The sequence below is a fragment of the Pseudopipra pipra genome, chromosome Z (assembly GCF_036250125.1).
Source record: "Pseudopipra pipra isolate bDixPip1 chromosome Z, bDixPip1.hap1, whole genome shotgun sequence".
NCBI classification, from domain to species: domain Eukaryota; kingdom Metazoa; phylum Chordata; class Aves; order Passeriformes; family Pipridae; genus Pseudopipra; species Pseudopipra pipra.
Window position 1 is genome coordinate 8,903,726 of NC_087581.1, and position 22,875 is coordinate 8,926,600.

The 22,875-nt window shown below is 50.5% G+C and overlaps 1 protein-coding gene across 3 annotated transcripts in view; it reads left to right on the plus strand.

Annotated features, from left to right (window-relative positions):
- The window catches only part of CNTFR (ciliary neurotrophic factor receptor), a 206,588-nt gene that overhangs the window by 110,799 nt on the left and 72,914 nt on the right, over window positions 1-22,875 (plus strand). For all 3 annotated transcript variants that reach the window (XM_064642348.1, XM_064642349.1, XM_064642351.1), the window contains one exon: window positions 5,522-5,603. In XM_064642348.1, the coding sequence (XP_064498418.1) occupies window positions 5,522-5,603 (82 nt within the window). The remainder of the gene's footprint in view (window positions 1-5,521; window positions 5,604-22,875) is intronic.

The following is a 22,875-nucleotide window of genomic DNA, read 5'->3' on the forward strand; positions in this document are numbered from 1 at the left end:
CATGGGAGCAAGAAACTACCTGTCCTAGGTGCCAGCTTGCCAGTCAGGCAGGTTCCCAAGGAGCTTCAGCCATTTCATGAGTTGCTTGTTCCTACCCAAACCATCCCAGCTCCCCCTGGAGCTCCTAAATTCTGCAGTACCCCCTGCAAAGTAGCTCTCATTTTATCTGGGCTGATGCTCCCTCCAGAGGAGCTGCTTTCTTCATTCTCATGAATATGGGGAGCAGCTTTTTTCACTGCTTTTCTCACTGAAGACACCCTACCTGTGACATGCAGGGAAAGTGGAGCAACCCCAGGCTTCAGTGGCTATGTTGGAGCCAAGAGCCCTGCAAGTCTACAGCTGCCTTCAGGGGCACATCTTCCACCAAAACAGCTGGGAAATTTTGTGAGGACCATCCTTCCACCTTTTGTCCCTCACTTAGACCACAAGGGCAGGAGGGTCTGTGCAGCCGCCCAGGGATCCAGTGGGTGCTGGGATGGCAGAGACACAGTGATGGAGGAGCTTTGCCATGGGGGGCTCCTTCCTCCAGGGCATCCTCTTGCTTGGGGTCTCCCGTTCATTACCGGAAAGGGAGAAGGTGGAGGGAGGAAAGTCACAGTCCATGAGAGCCATGAGTGAATTAATTTCAGCTGGCCTCAGTCCTCCCTGTGGTGCTTGTGGACCAGGAGGGCAGTGCTAATTGCTCTATTGGCAGTGGGGGTTTAAATTAGATTTAAGAAAGCTTTCCAGGCAGCAGGGATTCTGTCTCTGCAGGTAAGGCTTTCTGATAGCACGTATTAAGGAGATGATAAAGCCCCTCTCTTCTCTCTTCCTCTTAAGCACAAAGTGGAGTTTAATGCTGACAGGGCACTGTAGGGCGAGAAGGTTTCAGGGCTGTTAGCAAGTGTCTGACATTAAGTGACAACTACTTTTTCCTCTCCTTTCCATTGCCTTGCTGCCAGGGGTGATCTGAAAGGAGGAGACAGCACTCGGTGCTTTCAGATGCTCAAGCACTGCTCCCAGGGCTGCCCTCCTTCACACAGTGCTGCCCAGGAGTGGTGCAATCCCTAGGGAACGGGGGCTGGCAGGTGTCCTGCCCACTGTGGTGCTTCACTGCTCACCCTGGAATCATGGGCTGCCCTTTGGGAAGGCTGGCATCTCTCTGGAGGCACCCTGTATCCCCAGGGCCAGGGGAAGCTGTGTCAGGATCTCTGGCAAAGGGCTAGGCTGAGGAGTCAAGGGTGGCTTTGGTAAGGGTATTTCTCCTTTGATAATGCTGGGGCCCAGGAGGTGTCTGCTTCAAGTGCGTCCAGTGCAGGGGCACTGTGATGGCTACAGTCAGCATCTGCATTACAGGTGTAGCATCACACCTCTGGAAGAGGCAGATTGTGGCCTCTCCTGCAGGATAGGTGGGCTGTACTGTAGTGTTTACAGTCAGTGCCTGCAGTACAGGTGTACAGTACCACCTACACTCAGCATCTCTGGTACAGGTGTGCTGCAGTCACTATTTGCAGGACAGGTGTAGCAGAGCACTTGTAGTTGGTGTGTGCAGTACAGGTGTGCTGTAGCAACTACAGTCAGTGTCTGCAGTACAGGGGTACCATGACATCCACAGCTGGTGTCTGCAATAGAGGTTGTACCATGATATCGACAGTTGCTGTCTGCTGTACAGTCACAGCGCAGTGTCTGCCCTAGGTACCTGCAGAGTTCCAGGCTCTGGGCAAGGCTGCAGGGGAAGGAAATGGCTAAACAGAGTTTGTTTTCCCTCAGTTCACCATTTCAGAGCCAGTCCCTATAACAGCACCTACTGGGGAATTGCCTGACAGAAGACTTTGTCATGGAAATATTAGGTTTTGAAACTACCACTTTTCTATTGTGGGAGCCACCCACTTCCAGAGTGAGGTTTTATTTATTTGTCATTGCTGAGAGTGAGCTGAGAGTGACAGGTGAGAGGTGTGGTGGGAGGCTGCATCCCTCACTAGCCAGGGATAGCCCTGCCCTGGAGCTGCTGTTTCCAGCTGCCAGTTGGTACCCCATTATCAGTGAGCATCCCCAAGGCTTTGGAGATTATGCTAAAGCAGAGCTGAAAAGGATCCATCTCGCTGCCTGCTCAGAAGAGGACACTGGAACTGTTCAGCAGATAGTGGCATCCTGCTTTTTCCCTGGGTAAACAATCCTCTTCACTCTTGCTGCCCCCCTCGGGTCTGTCCTCGCCCCATCACACAACAGCACTTAATGTCACATCGCTGTGCCCCTTCAGTTCTGATCTGGCTCAGGGAACGGGCAACTGGAAACAAGTTTTGTTTAGACTGAGAGCTGCTGGAGGGGACCATATTCATGTCTATGCTGAGTTGTCTTCTGCTAAGAGAGACCATGACTGATGTCCTCATTACCCTGGTGTAGAGGACAAGGTAGGGAAAGATCAACTATTTGCTCTCTCCCCAGACAAGAAGCTGGGGACAGGGAGGATAGCTCCAGAGCTGCTGGTCCACCATATCACATGTGTCCCCTCACGTCCCTTCCTCCTGCCCAGGCTTCTCTTCCTCTCCACGAACAAGAAATTATTCATTACAGGGGAAGAATCTTCCTTTTCCGCAAAAGACTGAGTTTCCTGCTGCTGAGTTTGCTGTGTAATAAATGTGGTTCCCCTCCATCACCTCTCAACTGATCCCTGCTGGCGTGGGGACACAGCCCAGGGAGCTGCACACCTGGTGAGCTGCTGCTCACTGGCCCATGCACCCACATGCTGGGATTCTGGCTTGTGCTAGAGAAACAGTTAAATGAGCAAATACAGCAAATGGAAATTTGCATTAGAAGCATCTGCAGAAATTGTGAAGGTTTTGTTATGTGCTTGAAAAAAAAAATCAGCATGGCTTTGGGCAAAACAGTCAAACAAAGCAAATACTGCATGGAAAATTGCAATTCAAGTGAGAAAAAGTTGGTTTTCTGGATAGATTTTTCGTATTAAAATAGCTCCAGCTTCTGCTTTGTCACAGGGCTCATCCTTGAGAAGAAATGAGGTTTTGCAGGGTAAAAGCAGCTGAGCGGTGGGCTCCCTGAGCCGTCACTGGAAGTTTCTGCCTGTGTCCTGGCTGTGCTACAAAGTCCCCAGGGACCTCATCTGGGTCCCTCTGCTCTCTCTTTCCTACATGTATCCAAACAACATCACCCTGGAGATTATCAGTGCTTCAGGACAGGAACCATTCCTTGCCACATTCCTTGCCAGTGCCTGTCTCAGCGCTGGTCCAGCCTTAGGTGAGACTGCCGAGCACATGGGCGGGAGCAGCAGCAATTATTTTAACAGCTAGGAAAATGAGGAACAGCAGGAGAGGGCAGTAGGTGGCTTTGCTCCCTGGCAGGACCAAGAGATAGAGTGTAATGGCTGGTGATGTATTTGCACTGAGCCAAACCAAAGGCTACATCAGGCAGATCTCATGCTCTTCAAAGAACAGGCTGGTTGCTGAGGGGTCTGTCCTACCTCCTGTCATTGCCACTGTCCCCAGAAATGGGGTGGCTACACTAGCTGGAGTCACCTGGACTGTGGTGAAGGGAGGCTCTGGCCCCTGGTTTCTTGCCTGCTTCAATTTCTGGTGCCACCCACCAGCCTTCCAGGGCTGTAGGAATGGAATATTCAGTAGGAAGTAAATTTGGGAGTAAACAGGGAGTCAGATCCTGGTTTGCAGGTAGCTCCCAAGCTGCTCAGGGCCCCACATGCCAGCAGTGCCCCAGGATGTGGCACTGCCACCTGCCTCAGGTTCCAGCTATCACCTGCTCCCCAGGCTGCCACTTGTGATGCAGCCAGAGCACAGACAGGGTGACAGTCGGGGAATCATACTATGGGCATTGAGGGGACACATGGAGCAGCCAGAGTGGAGAGCAGGCACAAGAGAAGCAGAAGAGAAGAAGCAGAGGGAATGATAAGGATGTTGTAATTAGCGCTTAGTGCTCCTTGCCCAGAGCTTTCAGAAGAAGGTCACCTTCATTATCTCTGTTTTACAGGTGGGGAAACTGAGGCATGGGGGAGGCAATGGGAGTGATTTGCTCAAGGTGACTCAGGAGGGTTGGGAGCAGGGTCTGTGGCTGGCATGTCCGTGCTGTGCAGCTACAGCACACTGGGAATGGCTCTCACTGCCATTCCTCCCAGCCCAAACCCAGCACTGCAAATTCAGCAGTGGGTCCCTTCTCTGCCCGTCTCCAGGCTCTCCCTCTCAGACCCACCACCTCCCACAGCATCCCTGCCCCTGAGAGGCATTTGAGGTCAGGCTGGTCCAGCTGCACCCCAAAATCTGCTCGTGATATCCCTCCCAGCTGCTCTTACCTTCCCCTCCAGCCCTGCAAAGGCTCACGATGTCCTGCTGCGAACCCGAGGCCATCTGGGCTCCTGTAACAGTGCTGGGTAATCGAATATGTTCTGGTGGATTTTTTTTCTCTTGCCAATACAGCTCCCCCTTTATTTAGGTTTAAATGGATGCCATCTGGCTAATGAGCCCATACTCATGTTCTAGATTAAACCACAATCCTGTGCATGTTACCGATACGGCACTGGAGATTAGAGAGGTTTAAATGGTTTTGAAGGTGTAATTTGCTTTTCATGCATGGTGCTATTTACCTCCTGGCGGGTGGGCTGGCATCCCCACTGCTGTCCCCAGCGGCTCCCTCCCGGCTCTGGTCTCCTCTACCAGCCCTGGCTGCAAGAATAGGAGAGCTTGGGCATCTCCAAGCTTGGCAGGGCTGTGCAGGACATCTGGGGGGACTTGCTGGTGCAAGGAGGTTGTCTTCATTGCCTGCTTTCTTAGCTGTCGCCTCCTCCACACCTCCCTTCACCACAGCATCCCCTGGGACATGGCACAGCTCACTGGGATGGAGTAGCCTCTGCCTCTCTTCTGGCCCAGAGAGGTGGGAAATGACTGTGCCCATATTGACAGGAGTTGGCTGAGGCAGCATGCCACATCTGTTGGTCACTCTGAAGATATGGAAGAGGGTTATGCTGTCCCTGCCATGCCCAGAAGTGTGGCTGCTGTTGCATCGGGCTGGTGGGCAGCACCAAAACAGGCCACACTGGAGTGGCAGCAGCTGCCTGTGCTGAGATCTGCATCTTGCACATCCTAAGCACCAACTGCTGCTGTGAACTACTTGGGTGTGCTCCCATCTCTTCAATTATCCTCTTGCAGGCAGTGTCGGCTCCTAAGATGATGCTGCAGCTGCCAAGGAGAGCCCAGCACTAGGGTTTGACTTTCTTAAGAGAAATGCTGAAAATGAGATGAGGAAGGCACATCATTTGTGCAAGGCATATCATCATCTCCAGGCTGCCTGTGCTGGCAGCTCCCATGGAAGTGCCACAGGCTATTGAATGATGAAGCACGTGCCAGCAAAATGCCTCATTTTGCAGCGAGTTCCCCCGTGGCCAAGGTGAAGTCTGGCTCTATGGCCGTCTCCCTGCTGTGCCATCACATCCTTTGGCTGCGCGGGAGGGATGGGCTCTCAGCACTGGAGTCTCCTGGGGGCCAACCCTGACTGCTCCTGCCTGTGTTTGCTTCCACAGATGGCTAATCCTGTCCCGTCAGCCTGCTGCATGGTGCTCGCCGCGGTGGTGGTGGTGTACGCCCAGAGGCACAGCCAGCCAGGTGAGTCCTTCGCACCTCCCATACCTTGCGGGTCCTGAAAAATGTGAATGCTTCTCCTCCAGCCTCTCTTCTGTGGGAAGCTGGGTGCACCGTCCAGGTTTGCCTGATGCTACTTTTCTGCATGTTACCACTTTTCTCCTCTCCATGACACATGTCTCCTCCAGCCCATCACTATGGGGTTTTGGTATCCTGCATCTTCCCAGCACCTGCTGGTGCTTCGTTCCCTGCCCACACCCTTATGCGTCCCATGGTGACCCTACAGCCAGGGCACTGCTTTGGACACCTTCCCCCACCCTTTTCTGGGCACTGCCCTGCACAGCCCACCCATGAAGGGATGAACGGTTGGGAAGAGGCATCAGCATGACAGCCCCAAACCCTGATGCCCTGCCCCATGACCATGATCTCATCCTGCTCTCACCTCCTTGGGGTGACTTGATCCCCATTGCCACCACACATCTGCACCCACCACTAGCTCACTTCTCTCCAGGTTGGCAGAGGATTCAGGGCCTACCTTAGCTGTGACTTTAGACAGACTATATTTTGGAGTCACTGGTAGCATTGGGAGCTGGAGGGCCCCACATGATCATGAGTCTAGGCAGGAAGCAGGAAGGTTATGGGGGATGGTTGGGTTCCGCTGTGGAGTCCAGCCCTGCAAAAATGGGACTAAATGGGGGACTTCCAAAATGTACTGCTTTTCCTGGCAGTCAGCCTGTCTGTAGTTGCTTCTAGTGGATGATAGAGGAGGATTTTGCTGATTAACTCCAGTAAAGACATCTATTTATCTGTGGGCTCTGTGAAATCGAGGAACCCAGCCAGAGTGCCCCACTGACTTGCCCTAAATCCATCTGGTCAGGTTTACATTGCCAAAAGCTTCCAGCTTGGACACAAAGCAGCTGGGACTTGGCAGCACCTCTCTATTGCATGGAGACCACCACTCTTTGGACACAGCAGGAGCTTGCTGGCTGGTATTGCAGGAACATCCCCAATCCCTTCCCAGAGTTCCTGCTCAAAACATTTGGGTGCTGATCTTGTGTGTGCTGCTTGTGGTGGTGTGACGCTTCCTGCAGAGAAGTAAAGCTGCTCGGCCCTGCTGTGCTTGCAGGACAGCTGCCTGGGAAGCTTTGAAAGACCCAAGACTACCAGAGCATTCTTTGGATGCACCAGGCTGCTTCCTGCTATGCTGCAGGGAAGTCAGCCCACACCTCCACACAGAGCGATGCACAAAACACAGAAATGCCAGGTACTTTAGGGTTACACACACTGGAAAATTTTTGTCTAGACAGAAACAAATGCTGTTCCCCACCAGTGCTGAGCAGAGTCATGCATTTTGCCACTGACAGCAGCATATTGGCACAGAGCTGCAGTGACAGTCACCTTCTACTCTGTGATCCAGCAGGATTCAGGGATTTGGCAGCATAGCCTCCCCTGACCTTGTATCCCTCCTGTTTCCCTTGCCTACCTGTGCCTGGAAGGGAGCTTTGCAAATGGGGTTTGCAAAGTGAGGCAGGGCTTTTCCCATCTGCAAGAGCCAGAGAGAGTGCTCTGCTCTAAGGGACATAAAAAGGAGACAGGGCTAGAGGAAGGCTAGTAGGGCACTTCCAGGTCTGTCCTCAATCTGTTCTCCAGAGGCACTGCGTGTCCATCCTGGGCACCTCTCTGAAACACTGAGGGGATGCTCTGGGCAGGGGCTTTGGAGCAGCAGGTTTCCTGCCAGCATGGCTGGCTTGGAGAGGCTGCACACATGCGGGTCAAGCTGGGGAGTGTCTGCCCCGGTTTGAGACCCGAGGGTTGTGCTCTCTGCCCCCCACCCAGAGCTCACCCCCTGCTGTGCTGCAACCTCTTCTCACCAGCCAACCCCAGGGTTCATCTCCCACCAGCAGGGCCCTCGGGCTGGAAAAGCACAGCAGGAATGGGGTGGGAGGATGCATTAATCCCACTGGTGGCAGGGACTGGGTGGAACAGGGGGAAGATGCTGGCATAAAGTCCATTTATCATGCACTTGAGGCACGTTCGACTTTAATAGCTCATGAAGCACTTTAAGAGATGCATTAGCACTGAATACTTGAGTGAGGAGGATGTGACAAGCTGTTAAGTGAGCATGAGCACTTTGAGCCTGGCCACCCGCTCCTGGCTCTCATGTGCACCCTGGTGATTACTGGAGCGTCCTGCAAAGTGCCACATGAATTAATAAAAGCAGCATCAGGCTTGGTGAAGGTGAGGCTGCTTGTGCATTAACCCCTCTGCTGCTCATCTTTGGTCCTTCTCCTTGAAGCCAGCAGAGCAAAGGGTGCATCTGGCCAGGATGTGGAAGGTCAGGATGATCCCCTATGTTGGCAGAAGGGAGTGGAGGGGCTCAGAGGTCAGCAGATTTGGGGTACACTTCCTCCCAGGGGTCGCAGTGCTTTGTTTTGCATCCATGGCAGGTTGCTAAGGTTTTGCCTTCACCACCTCACTGGGCACTGCCACTTCCAGCTACCCATGGAGGGTGGGCACTGTGTGGTGGGAGACCAGAAATATCCAGCAGGGCAGCCCCAGAGGGTTGCTCAGAGGCTGGCACTAATGTCCTGGCTTGGGCAAAGGGGTTTGGGTGTCCTGTTGCAGGGAAGGGCAACAGGAGGGGCAGTGAAAGAGAGTGTTCTTGAGTGGCTCTCCCATGGCACAGTACCTTGTGTTATCCTGACTGGGGGGGCATGTGGATAGGACAGAATGCCTGGCTGCGGGCAGGGGTGCCACCTCCCAGAAGAAACATCTCTGATTTCTTGGCTCGTGTCTTTATGCCCAGAACAGCTCAAACCATTGAATTGGGATTGCTACCATCCCACCTCCACCGAGGGGTCTTTGGTTCTGTGTTTTGGAGCAGCCAGGTTGAACCGCGGGTGCTGCTGGTGCTGCCACTGGCCAGGAGCTGCACTGTGCACTCACTGCTAATCCTATTGCCACTAAACCCCTCACCCCATGCCACTCAGCCCCTCACACTGGGTGGCTCTGGCAGGCCCCTGTGGCGTGCTCGGCATGGGTGGGATCACTGCTTGCTCCATCAAACACACAACCTTACCAGCCCGGCCAGTGGCACCAAGTCATTCTGAACAGCCACCTCAGGCTCTTTGTTCAGCTGAGGAAAAGGTGATGCACTGGGTGAAGCTGGAAGCGGGATAAAAAGAGATGAGGTTTACAGGCACTAGCTGTCAGAATATGTTTGTTTGACCCTCCTACCAGACTCACAGAGCAAGTGGTCCAGGGGTGTCATCCCCAGTGCACGAAGAAGCAGCTTTGGATGGGGCTGCCAGACTGGGCCAGGCTGCCTCCAGAGACAGGCATTGCCCTGGGCAGAGCTGTTCACATCTACACAGATCCAACCAGCATGGAGGGATGGACAGGAGCTGCAGGAAGTACGGGAGACGTCAGAGGAGGCACAACAGGCTGAAGACCATAGGGGGGAACCTAGTATTCTCCACATAGAATCACAGAATGGTTTAGGTTGGAAGGGGCCTTAAAGATCATCAAGTTCCAACCCCCCTGCCATGGACAGCGACACCTTCTCTAGACCAGTTTATTCAAAGCCCCATTCAACCTGGCCTTGAACACTTCCAGGGATGGGGCATCCACAGCTTCTCTGAGCAACCTGTGCCATGGCCTCACCACCTTCAAGGTGACGAACTTCTTCCTAATATCTAATCTAAACCTACCCTCCATCACTTAAAAGCCATTACCCCTTGTGCTGTCACTACATGTCCTTGTGAAAAGTCACTTTTCCGCATCTCTTGTAGCCCATTTAGGTACAGGAAGGCGCTGTAAGGTCATCCCAGAGCCTTCTCTTCTCCAGGCTAAACTATACCAATTTTCTCAGCCTTTCCTCATAGGAGAGGTGTTGTAGCTCTCTAATCATCTTCCTATTATTGCGGATAGCTCAGTTTTCCTTCCTGTGTTTTGTTCTCCAGGCAATAGTTGCTGCCAATTTATTTCAGAATAGAGGAAGGTGATGGGGAAAGCTCAACAGAGCACCAATGCAGTGCTGCCTGCTGTGACACTCACACCTTTGATTGTCCAAGATCTCCTTTGTGTGAGAGCAGAGCTGGCAGGGGTCCCTCTCCCTAACAGGGCTTGGGTACCCTTAAAGGAAAGGAAGAGGTCACAGCATGAGCCCTGGAGCTTTACCAAAGCCCTTACATGGGAAGTGTGTACATAGTGGAGATGCCTAACCACACATCATGCTATGAAGTGTAGAGGCATGGGTGATTTCAGCTTTTCTACTGAATGCCATGCCTGCCTACTGTTGGAATCATCTTTTTCTCTTAGACCCAAAGGCTACAGGAGTCCTGGAAAGACAGAACTCTGTTTCCCCAGACTCCTGCCGTGACCTAGGCATCTTCCCCATCCATCAGCTCTGCCAGAGTTATGTCCACAACTGTCCCAGATTGAGATTTCTTTGCTTTTAAAAGAGGAGTAATTCTGCTTTATTGATCCTCACCTTGCTGAATTAACTCATGTTTAAACAATAATTATGTTTTCACCCAAGAGAGGAGACAAAGAGATAAAAGTCTCTGGAAATGAATGCATTTCAGATGCCACATGCCTTGGTTAATTTATTGATAGGTGCAGAAGCTCCTATCTCCTCTCTTTCTCAGCAGCAACAAGCAATTAGCCCCCATCATTCCTCAGCCGAGGAAAAGAGAGATTTTGTTTCATTACTTTCCCTTCTCTCTTGCTCTCTTAAGCCCTGACACTAATCTTTTGCAGTCAGTTCTGCTGCAAAGCCTCCCGAGAGCTCCAGTTTGCATGTGCCTCGTTAGAAATGCTGCCCACATTTCAGCTAAGACAAAGCCTGGACCGGCAAATAGCCTTCAAAATGAACAGCAAAGCCATTCAAATTGGCTTTTTGAAGAGAAACCAGCTGTAGATATGTTCATCTCTCTCCTCCTCACATTGTCCAGCTTTCTCTGTGTGGCAATTGCAGGCTGACAGGGATGTGACCAGCTCTTTCTGGACTCTGCCTCCTCCACATCACTCAGCCCATGCCAGGGAATGCCATCTGCCTGGCATGCTTAAACTGGTTGCTTTGCTTTTGTTGGTGGTCTCTGGATTTTCTGTGCAGTAGATGGTTTGGACGTTCACACAGGACTGTGTCTTTTGTTTGTAGACATCTGTGTAGGTTTTGGTTGTTATGCAAATGCAGTTCAATTTAGGTGCCTGGATTCAAGAGGTGTGATGAGTTACCTGGGTCTTGAAGTTTGATCTTGTGCCCATGGGCACACAGGGGAGATATGCATCCAACCTAAGATGGCTCTGCAGGGATACTGTCTACAAACATATATTCGGAAGGTTCTCTTCTGTCTTTGCTCTCTTCTCTCCTCTCTCCTCTCCTCTCTCTCATGGCACTATCAGAGTGTCCTTCAGTCATGCATTAAGTGACATGACTAACATCTGTCATTTGTTGTTTGTTTGTCCATGCATTTCCCAGGGCGAGATGCGTGTGCAACAGAGTGATCTGGAATTTTTGTAATTGCCAGGGCACAGGCAGTTGCTGAGGAAGGCAAGGTCAAAGGGACTGCCTTTGTGCACTGAGCAGCCGGCTGGGAGGCTGGAGATGGTGCCTGCTTCCCACAAAGCCTCCTTTCAGGCTCAGGCTGGAGCCAGTACAGGAAAAAGCTCTGTCTTCTTATTGCACAGCACCTTCCCATCTCCCGTGACACCTGCTTGTGTCTCTGGCCAAGTTTTGCTCTCAGCACAGTGCACTGGCACTTCATCTCCGGGTGGCTCCTGCCAAGGCCTTATCAGCGTTGTCCTCCCCAGGACATCGTCCTACATTCTGTGAGTCTGACCTACATTCCTCCACTGCAGATGAATGGACTTGTGTTTGGCTGCGTAAAACACATGCTCTTGCCGAGGGAGGGCTCGTATTTTAACTACTCCAGAGCTCTGTGTGTGACGGACTCATCCTTTCCATTATATACATCAGCTTTTGTGTCACCAGCAAACTTTGCCAGCAACAGTTTTATGTTGCCTTCAAGATAATTGATAAGACGAGTGATTAGCAATTGGCCAAGAACAGATCCCTGCAGGGCCACACTGGGAACACCCTCCTGCAATGATGATTCCCCATTAACAATTAATTCCCCATTAGCAATTACATTTTTTAATCCTTCCTGTTATAACTCTGGATGTTCTCATTATCCAGCTGGCTGAAAATACCAGCCTCGCTCCAAACTGCAGTCCCATTCAGCAGAGCCTGCTTAAATCATTCTGAAGGCTGCCGTTCAAGGGCAGGCATCTGCTCTTTGCCTCCTTTGCCTTGCTCGTTGCTGCTCACAGCTAAGCCTAGTCCAAGCTTGTGGCCATCCACTGGGGATCAGCATTGTCCTAGTGGGATTGCTGCATCTGCTGGGGGCCAATCTGCTGGCCCATCCCCATGCTGGCCAGAGGTGCGACCTGGCTGTAGTTCAAGTTGCCCTCTGATGCCTTTCCAAGGAAGGTCCATCATCTCCATCCCTGAGCGTTCATTACTGTGATGGTTTTCCCACTGCCTCCCCATCTTCCCTGCCAACTCACAGCTGCAGGGAAGCAGCAGAGACAGCAACCCACCCCACCTGCAGCGACACCCCTGCTGCAACCCATTAAGTTCTGCTACATGTTGTTAGGGTGTTTAAGAGCCCATCAAGGTCTGGGGTTCCCCTTGCTGCTCTGATCTTCCCCTACTGCTTCCCTGCCCTACATGGGGAAGGTGAGTCTGTCTAAGAAGAACAACCCCAGACCCAAACAGGCACAAACATCTGCATGCTCCCCTTTTCTTTTCTACCCCTCTGTCTGTCCCCGAGCACCTGGCTTTTTTTTTTTTTCCTCCCAGCACAGGATGCATCTCCCAAAAGCTTCCCTGTCTGCAAAATGAAAGAAAACAGCAAAAATAGCCCCAGGTCCTGGAACAACTTTTTCTATTACTGGACATCCCTCTGAGCTCAAGTAGATTTCCTGCCCAGACACAGAGTGAATTATGGCCAAGCTCTCGGCAGCTGACCTTGTGGTCAGCCAGAGCACAGGCTTACTAATAAATGTGGTCAGCCCCTACCGCAAACAGCCTATTTTTAGTGCCTGTGTTTCCTTGCCCACTGCCTCATCACTCCACAGGTTCCAGAGCCCAGCATTCCCTGGGGGTCCAGTCAGCAATGCAGAACAGCCCCATAGGAGCACATCCCAGGCTTGCTTCTCCCTCCTGGGAAGTGGGAAATCAAGAGGGTTGATTTCCAATGCAGTGTCTGTTAATTTTTCACCACAGAAATTTGCTGGTGCATGGAGCAGTGTGGCCTGCCTTGCTGGGACACGTAGGAGCACAGCTCATGCCTCTCAGACAGGGAGTGGAGATCTCACAGCTCTCACCTGGGGTCTGGGTTTGGAAAAGAGCCACAGATCAGCATGAGACTGATGACTGATGTCCTGTTGTGCAAAGTGCTGTTGAATGCAGGAGGTGAGATGTTCTTGAAGTACAAGTGGGGAAGAAAGTAGAAGAAGAGAAAGAAAAATAGAGAAAGAAAAAAAGAGGAAACATAGCTTGACGGTTCAGGGCTTTGAAGACTTGCTTTTTGCAAGTTACCAAAGTTTGGAGATATGCAGAGGGCATTGCAAAAGAGCCGCATGCTTTTGTTGTACAAGTCTGGCTGGAGGCATTTCAACTGAATTTGCCCCTTCCTGGAAATGGGAGAAGTTGTTTGAAATACAGCTGATGAAGTCCTGGAGGATAGCGGGGTTCTGTCCTACATGAGCCGTCCAGGAGTTTGGAAGGAAACCTACTGGCAATACCTGTGATGCTACAAAAATAGGAACCTTCCATCAGTTGCAGGTCCTGGGTATATTGAAGCAGATCACAAATCTCGGGGGGGGGGGGGGGGGGGGGGGGAAGAAAAAAGAAAATAGAACTAAAAAGTGTGCATCCGTCAAGCTTTGGGCAAGCCTTTGATCCCACAAAACTGGTGAAAATAGTTCACATCTGTGGTGAGAAGAGGAAACTGCCGGGAGGATCGCAGTCTGCCAGGATTCATTAGTTCTGCCAGTGGCAAGGAAAAACACGTCTCAGTAGTCTCTTAGACTTCATTACGCACCAACAGGCAGTGAAGGAAGAGGAATGGGATTTGTAGTCCATCCAGACACCTAGAGAAGCTTTGAGTGGAGAGTTACTGCTGCCATAGGGCAATGCGGCCACAACCTATGGGCAGGATTCAGGCCCTCTCTGCCTGTGTAGATGTGCTGAGAGGGCAGCATGGGATGGGGAGCAGCACTCAGTTCATGGAGCATCTGCATAAGCCAGAGGGTCCTTGCCAATAAACCCGTGTTGAAACCCAGTGCCAAGCAAGCCCTGCTTATTGGGGAGAGGTTGAGAGGAAGGGTTGGGATTTCCTTCTTGGGGTGGCATCGTCCTGCTGTGTGGAGCAGGAGCTTTGCTTCCTCTGCTGACACCTGATTGTAAATTGCCATAGCAGCTGGGGGCCCCCAAATGCTGAAGGAAGCAAAAGTCTCATTTGCACTGATTTTCAGACCCTGGGAAGCTGAGGTGTAGCCTAGCACCCAGGGAATAGCCATGGGCCTTGCTCATTACGTGAGCTCTGACTGCTGAAGAAGGACCATGTTCTGTCCTAGCACTGAACTCCTTTTAGTGTGGGAGGAAGCAATCCTCGTCCTACTTTTACATTCTCAAATGCTTCCAGAAATGGAAGATCTCATAAAACAAGTGACAGTTGGAGTGGAAACCTTTAGTGCTTCAGGGATTTGGCTTCAACTAGCCTCCAAAAGCTCAGAAAGGTCTCGCCTCAGAAGTTGCATGTAGCCATCCCAGGGAGCCAGACATCTCACGTTTCCAGAGCAGCCTTGCCCCAGCCAACTTGTTCAGAGACATGTCTCCAACAGAACTTGGACTGAAGGTACCACTCATTAGCTATCTGATCTGAAAGATTTCCAGTGTCTGAAGTCCTGGATCATAGGCTGCTCTGGGACTGCAAAGGCAATCTCCTGTCAAGCTGAAAGAGCAAAGTGCTGCTGCTCTGTGGGCAGCTCTGGGCACCACTTGCAGGAGCCCACAGCCTGAGCAGAGGGTGCTGCTGATCATCCCCAGAACATGTTCCAGTAGCCATGTGTAGCAGAAGCCAGGACCAAAAGGGCAAGTGGGGCTAGGACTGAGACATTCAGGTCCTGCATATCCATCTGTAGTGTTGGGCATGGAGTCACTCACTGCTGTCTTCAGTCCACCTATGACAAATCTGGGAGCAAGCAAAGTCCTGCATAATGGGAGCAAAGCCATGGCAAGACACTGAACACAAATACCTTCATCTCTGCTTTCTGAGGAAAGGATTTTCTGTGGTGGGAACAGAGCAAAGATACCATGAAGCATGTTCGAGAGTGCAGATGCTGGGACACAACATGCACAAACCTCTGTTATCAAAGCCTTTGGTGGGGTTAATTTCTATGGGCAGCCACTGTGCTTCTGTGGAAAGGGAAATACCTAACGCTCAGATTCCTAATCAGGGTGGGAGATGCTGGAGTGTAAAAAATAAACAGAACAACTTGCAAGGTGTGCAGTCTGTGCTGTGGATGAAAAGAGCATATTTCAGGATAAGCGGTCTTGGGCAGCACTAAATGAAGTGGATCCATGCAGAGAAGCCAATATAATTGAGGCATATTAAAAGGAGAAAGAGAAGAAGGATTGAGGAGAGGCTGTGGCAGACTTGTTACAGAGGGGAAAAGTGATGTGTGTCACCTTGTAATGACTGCTCCAGGAAGGCCCATCAGGTGGAGAAGTGAAGTGAAACCACGAGGCAATTGACAGTGATGGAGGCAGGAGGGGTTACTGCGATATTAGTCCTGTGTGTGGACCGTTGATCTCTGGGTGTACAATTTGCTGGGAAAGACTGTTATTTAGACTCAGCTGATATCAGGTGCTAATTGAAGCTGAGGAGTCTGGAGCCTCATTGCATTGCCTTTCCTTGAATAGAGCCATACTGGGGAGGCTGGTGTTGGGGAAAGGGTTTTGTGGATGTGATTCACAGAAGAGGGTAACACAGCATTTGTCTCCACTTAAGAGGCAAGGGGAAGGGGCTAAAAGCTTCTCCTTGCACAGTTGTGTGCACCTGTGTGCAGGGAAAGTCCCTGGGAAGACATATCCACCTCTCAGTGCAAAATTCCCTGTGGATGGGGCAAAGCCTCACCTCAGGGTGCACACAGGTGACAGAGCCATGCACTGCCTTACATCCCAGGTTCAACACACTTGACCTTCCTAGCTTTTTTAGCTTGCAAAGCCTGCAGCATTTCCCCCAGAGCAGACCTATTGTAGAAAATTTAAGTCATCTGCCGGTAGCCAAGCTTTTCTTAGTTATCTATTCTAGGGCTTTGCAAAGCAGCCAGAGGTCTGCAGAGCTGATGCTAGAAAACATTGACCTGCAAGGCTGGGAGACTGTAGGGCTTCTGCTGGCCAAGACCTGTGTGCTTTGTAGGCAGAGCAGAGCTGGCACCATCACACCAAGGAAGCGACTTGGATGCACAAGCTAAAGCAGAGCTGCAGCATATGGCACGTCTTGCTTGATTCCTGCGGTATTTGCTAAGGTGTAGTGAGGTGTGCATGTGTGTGCATGAATTCCTGATGTCCAGGCCTTGGGTACGCTGCTGAATAACACAGCTATGCTGGTAGAGAGATGGTGGGGGATGGATGTTTTGCTATTCCAAAGGGTGCTTCTGCTCTCTGGACAAAGGTCCCCTCTGTGCTCCACTGGTCTGTGCTGCTCGCAAGGGGCCACACCTGCTGCCTCCAGGATCCAAATCGAATTAAAGCCAAGGAAGTTGATAAGCATCCCTCACAGAGGTGACAGAGCTGCAGAGGGGGATCAGAGTCTCATCCTGTTGTGAGCAGCACGAGGGCAGGCTCACAACAGCAGCACCAGCTGAAAATCTGTGTGGTGCAGACTATACACATGGGGGTCTGCTTCTGGGAGCTTGTCCTTGTAGCCCCAGATCCAAGCATCTGTTCAAGTGAGGACCTTCTCCAAGGCGAGCTCTGCTCATCATCTGAATTGTTTACACTCAAATCTGCTCCCAGGGGGACAGTAAATTGAGCCTGGAGTGTACCCAAGGGGATTCTCCAGCCATAGCCATGAACTTGAGACTTTGTAGGATGAGTCACAGAGAGCCTCTGACTCCAGCCAAGCCACAAGCCCTGGCAGGTTGGGCTCTGCTGCGTCTGTGGCTTGCTTGCACTGTGGTGTGGTTGCTCCAGCTGACAGCATGCTGTGCAAGGGAGAAACTCAGGCTCATGGGAGTGAGAGTGCATCAAATCCAGAAGCTAATGTCTGTCTGTCTAGTCCTTTGCGTGCAATTTGCCATGGGAAACCTCCATGTCTGGCCATAACTGTGAGCCTGGGAACCTGCCACAATCTGTGCTAGCTTCTGGGACAACTGGAGAGGCTGGATGCAAAACATGAAAATCCAGTGATGTTGGTGAGGAGTGGGAAGAGGCTGCTGAGCCCTGCAGGACGTCTGCTCTTAGGAGGGGATGTAGCATTACCTGGGATGCAGCAAGGCATCAGTCTGGTAGTCATAAGTTCCTGTGCTCAACAGACTTGAAAATTAGTTTTATCTTTGTGGTGGGAAGCACAGGGCCTTGAGTTTGTCTCTTTTTTTCCTTTAAGTGAGGGTCCCTCTGTGTGGCATAGGAAAGGGGCAGCTCAGGAGCTTGGATTCCCCACTGGTGCCTCCTCACTCTTAGAGCATCACACAAGCCCTTTGGCAGGGGTAGGAACCATGGCCACAGGCTCACTTGCCAGTGAGCTGCAGTACTGTTCCCACTGGTGCTCCAGTGAAGTCCATTCACTCTGCTGGAATATTCTCTGTCTCCTTTACCCTCAAGGGGCCTCTTCATCTTCACCCATTAACACCCACCCTTGCCTTCCCCTCTTCCAGTGTCACAGGGCACTAAGAGAAAGGGTATTGCTCCTCCTTGGTCTCGGGAGATGCTTGTGCTCTCTCCCTGGCCACATGCAAGCATCCTCCTTTTAGCCTTGGCCAGGTGTAAAAGCTCTGCCAGCTCCGTGGTTCCTGTTGGCAGAGAGCCTTTAGGACTGCCTGCAGGCTGCCTCATTGCTCTTCCCATTGTGTCAGTGGCCCTTTGCTGATTTACAGCTGCAGTGCACTGGGTCTGCCCTGGCACAGGTAATTCCTCTGCCTTTCAGCTCGGAGACAGACATGTCTGTCTGTCTGTCCCTCCTGGCTTGCAAAGAGTTTCTGTTGTTTTCAACACACAGTGCTGGAGACTGATCCTTGCTTTTATGGAGAGTGAGCCCTGAATATTCAGGAAGCAACACTGAACTTGGTGTGACCATGGTTGGCAGGCTCTGTCCCTTAATTAATTAGCATTGATAGTATTTCCAACAGTGGAGGAGGGAGCTGCAGCTCAGGGAAGCAGTGAAGTGTTGCAATATAATCACTGCAGCTATTTATATGCTGTTGATCAGTGCTTTTCAAAAGTTACATAGCTGCTGCATTGGCAGCATAGGAGACAGAAAGGAAAATCCCTGAGGGGGGAATAGTAACCACATGGGACTTTGGAAGCTGTCATTTTAGAAGAAACATCTGTTTATATGTCTATGCAGGGTTTTGGTTTTTTTCCTTTTCTTTTTATTCATTCATTTATTTATTTATTTTCTGGTTCTTGACATTGTTTTAGCTTGACTCAGTCTTAACAAAGGTGCTGCTCACATCTCCTGCATGGCAGCAGGGTCAGTTAACCCCTGGTCCACCAAAAAGTGCTTTTAAGAAGTGGGAAGTTCCTTGTCTTCCAAGAAATTTGGAGGAGGTTGTGGGGGCGGGGGTGTTGGATCAGTCAGTTTAGAATGGAGGTGTCTATCCAATGTGAGCAAGGAACCCAGCGGACAGCCTGTCTCTGTGTTGGTGAACCATCTTTCTCCAGAATTTGGGCAAGTCTGTTCCACTGAGCTGTATGAGTCCATGGGCTTTTGTATGGATAATGCATTTCTTTCTCCATATTTTTGCAATTTTATTCTTGTCAGCACAGGAGAGATGGCCCTGGATATCCTTCTATTGATCTATGAGTAGGACTTTGGGACATAAACCCAGAAGGAAAATTTCAGGATTTAGGTAGGCAGAATTAATCCCGTTACATTCTTCATCCTGCCCTAAATCACAGCTCCAGAGTGGAGAACCTCAAAGCAGGAGCCACCACGAGCACATCACAGCTTTTTCTGGTGTTGTTGCCTGATGTTGTGGAATGCTGAACATTGAGTGTCTTTAGTTTGTGCTGTGGCATGGGACAGCTCCCGAGGTTGCCACTTGACAGCCCGTTGCCAATTTGGGCTGTGACAGCATGCTAGGAGCCCTGGGTTCTACTGGATTTTCTTTCCCACATAACGTGTATGCATAGACACCTTGCCAGGGTGCTGGGAAAGCAGTGCCAGGGCTGGATGAGGGGTGGGAAGTGGGTGTCAGCAGTCAGAGACTTTCAAGTCAAGCCTGGTAGCACGAAGGATTAGTGGATACAGGCTGTTGGGTGATTTAATTGTGTTTTCCTTCCTCCAGTGGGTTTGTGCCGTTTTTCTTAACTTGCTTAGCTCTGAGGAGTTTTTTAGTGTAACCCTTATTCATGGAAGGCTTTTTGTTTTGGTGCTTCAGAGGGAGCACTGCAGCAGCTGTCTCGTAGTCCTGCAAGCAACCCCTGCAGTGTCTGAGTGCTGGCATCCCCAGGAGGTCCCAGGTGGATAAAAAGGCATCAGCTCAACTTAATTCAGTGCTTTGGGTTTTTGTATTTCAGCAGGGTCAAGAGAGCCCAACCAAACCCTGGTGTCAGTATACTGGGTGCCACAGGATCCCGAGTGAGAGGAAGAATCAGAGCCTGGCTCTGATGCAGTCAACTCCCCCGGGCCAGTCATTTCATCTGCTTTGGGGACTTCAGCTCTGCCTGTGTTAGACAGAGAGGATGATGCTCTCCTCATTTGTCTCGCTCGTTTGTGTTGTCAGTTCCTTTTTCTGAGAGCTGCATCTTTCTGGGTGCCAGCAAGAAGCAGTGGATGACAGGGTGGCCATCCCTAGGGGCCTGCAGGCAGTGTGGCAGCATGAGTGCTGAGGAAGAGCTCTGTGCTGGGATCCTGCGCTTCCCATGAGGGGCATCTCCACTGGGAAGCAAAGAGCTTTTGCCAATCTGTGCTGAGCAAAGTTGATTGGGAAAATCCTCAGGGGAACCATTTTCTATTGGAAATGAAGTCCCATCAACATCTCAATGTTGTATTTCTCTGTCGGGGGGGGTGGGGGGAAGAAGAGAAAAGAAGTTTAAGGGAAGGAAAGGCTGTAGTTTGAATTTTTTGGTATTTTTCAGAAATGGTTAGATTCATCACTTTTAATTAACATCCTTTTCCCCCTAAAAAAAAACGTTTTACAAAGCCTTTTGTACAACACAATGTAGAAGTTTTGAAGAAAAAGCCCTAAAAGACATGGAAACCTTTGATTTCCTTCTGAAGGAAGGAACTTAGCGCTTCTTTTTCTTTTTTTTTCCCCATTAATGAAGAATTTTTGTAAGTTTGAACTTTTGCCCTCACGGGGCCAGAGCAGCATTTTCAACTTCATGGCACCCTGAGCCTTTGCTGGCTGTGGCAGAGCCATGCAGGGCGGCAAGCACCGGAGCCTGGAGCAGCCAGGGCACCTCCTGTCTCCCGTCCCTGCACCGGTGGCTGCTCTCTCGTTGCTGTCTCCTGTGGGCCGGCAGCCCCTCTCCCTGGGTGGGCTGCAGAGGATCCTCTTATTGCTGTGCTTCAGTTTTTCTATTCATGGCCTCAAGCTGGAGGTAGGGGAAGAGCCACTTGCTGCCTGTAGCTGCTTTCTGTGTGTGCGTGCATAGATTTGCAATGATTTTTCTCTCCTTAAGGACTTTCTCCTATTTCCCCTCTGGAAGGCAGTGCTTAAGGTTGTCTGCAGGCTCCTGCCTCTGGGCAATTTCCTCCTCATTACTACCCTTTATTCCCTCATCCCTTATCCTCTTCCTCCCTCCTGATAGAGACAGCCTCTCACAGCCGACTCATTTCAGAGATGTTTTTTAACTGCTGAAGCCAAGATTTTTCTCTCTCCCATCACACTTAGTCTGGAAATGGGAGGGGGAAGCAGGTTTTGAGTTTGGTTTGGGATTTTTTTTCAGCAATAAATAATTTCTTGATGCTGAAGAGGGAGGAGAGTAAAGCTGGCGTTAGGCTACATTGAAATACTCCATTTGTTCTGGGAGTCTTTCTTCCCCCCTCCTTCAGAAAGCTTCCCCTAGTGTTTAATTCTAAAGCCAGTCACTATTAATTTTTGTTTTCTTACTTTCCAGAAGAGATTCCTCTATTATTTTTGCTTGTCTGGAGATTTCAGTGTACACCAGAATTTTTTTATTTGGCTTTTATTTCTTCTCTGCTTTCTTTTTGCTGGGGTTAAAAGCCCCAGGTCAGCAAGGTACTTAAACACATGCTCAAAGTTAAGGCCTTGCCTAAGTGCTTTGCTGACTTGGAGCCAAAGATATTTTCTCAAGTCCTTTAAATGCTTCAGAACCTGAATTTGAAATGTTTTACAGAAATTCCAGAATTCAAGTGTCTCTTGTGCTAATAATAGTTGTAATTCAGTAGTGCCTTCAGATAACTGGAGGTCTGGACGTGGTGAGCTTCTGTATAGTCTTACTTTCAGAAAATGTTCTTCCCTAAAATCTTCTTCTGCTTCAAACCCAAGAGCTCTCCAGAGAGCAGGGCACATTTATTTGTATTTCAGTCAATGAACATAACTGGCCTTTTACCTGTTGTTTTGCAGTGAGATGCTCAAAGCTTTTACATGCTGAAATTTAGGAAATAATGGGCAATTGGTTCAAGTTATACTGAATGAATGTCTGCTCCTGAACTAACATTTGCTCATCATCCCCAATACAGGGAATAAAAAACACACACCAAATTGAGGGCTCTCTGAAACAGCAGCATCAGTAATTGGAGGTTAGGAGATGCTCTGAAAGGCAGACTGAGCTCCCAAAAGCTGCGCTGCTTTCTGCTTTTGAGAGTTTAGTCAGAGGTATGGCAACAAAAGTGGAATGGGGAGGGAATGGCAGTTGGTAGACAAGCAGGAAAAGCTCGGAGGAGGGGGAGGAAGAGGAGGAGGTGTTTCTAGAAGCAGAGAGGCCACCAACATCAAATAGAAATTACAGGGTGGATTTTTCTCAGGCTCTGCATGATGAAGCCAGGACCTTTGCCACCAGCAAGCCGGGGGGGCTGTTTGGGAAATGCTTAACTGCTTAATGAAGAGCAGGTTCTTTGCATTAAGAGAATGAGGAGCTGCTTCACAGGTTTTGGAAAGGGTGCTGGACATTGGTTCTTAGGGCACCAACAAGGGAGCAGGGCCAGGCAGGAACTGGCTTAGTTCACAATCTTTCAAGGAGTTGCATGCACCCTCCTCTGAAAATACTCTGTGATGCTGCTGGGAATGGGACCTACCCAGCAGAAAGCTCCTGGCTTACTGTGCTCGTCCTAAAGCTTTCTTTTCAGAGGTAGTGTGACCTCCTGTGAGCTTCTGCACTGTGCTTTGTGGGGATATGAACAGGATGTATCCATCCCGTGATTCTGTGATATGTACACATCTGTCCGTGCTCATGGCAGGGAGGTTGGACTGATGGTCTTCAAAGGTCCCTTCCAACCCAAAGCATTCCAGGATTCTGTGATCTTCATAAGAAGTCATGCAAAGCCTCTCTCTGTGTGCCCCGAAGCATCATGCATTTTCAGCCCCCTGTTCTCTCATGGATGTACATTTTGCTGCAGGGATCATCCATGCAGTGCACAGAAGTCCCCCTCTCTCCTACCTGCCCAGAGACAACTACAAATGGTTGTGCCACCCTCAATAGCTCTCAGACTGCAGAGTAAGTTGTGAATACCCAGGCAGCCTGTGAATTTATGGGACTTCCTAATATGGTTGAGCCCCACGGGGAGCTCAGAAACCATTTGGGGACGACAGTCTTGCAGTCATGTCACCCGTTGTTCAGATACACTTTCCAGCCCTTAACCAGAGTCCCAGCCTCATTCAGCCCCGGGCTGGATTCTGCTTCCAAGCTCAGCTTGAGATCCAGGAGCTCTCTCCTAGGGTCCTGTTATGTGGCCTGGAGTGCTCCATTAGCTACACTCAGGTATTTATCTTGTGTCTCCTCTCTTTCCAGTGTGCTATGGATCTGATATGTGCCCATCTTTCCCAACAGAGGTGCTGGCACCCAGCAGATACTCTGTGATGGGTGGGCTGC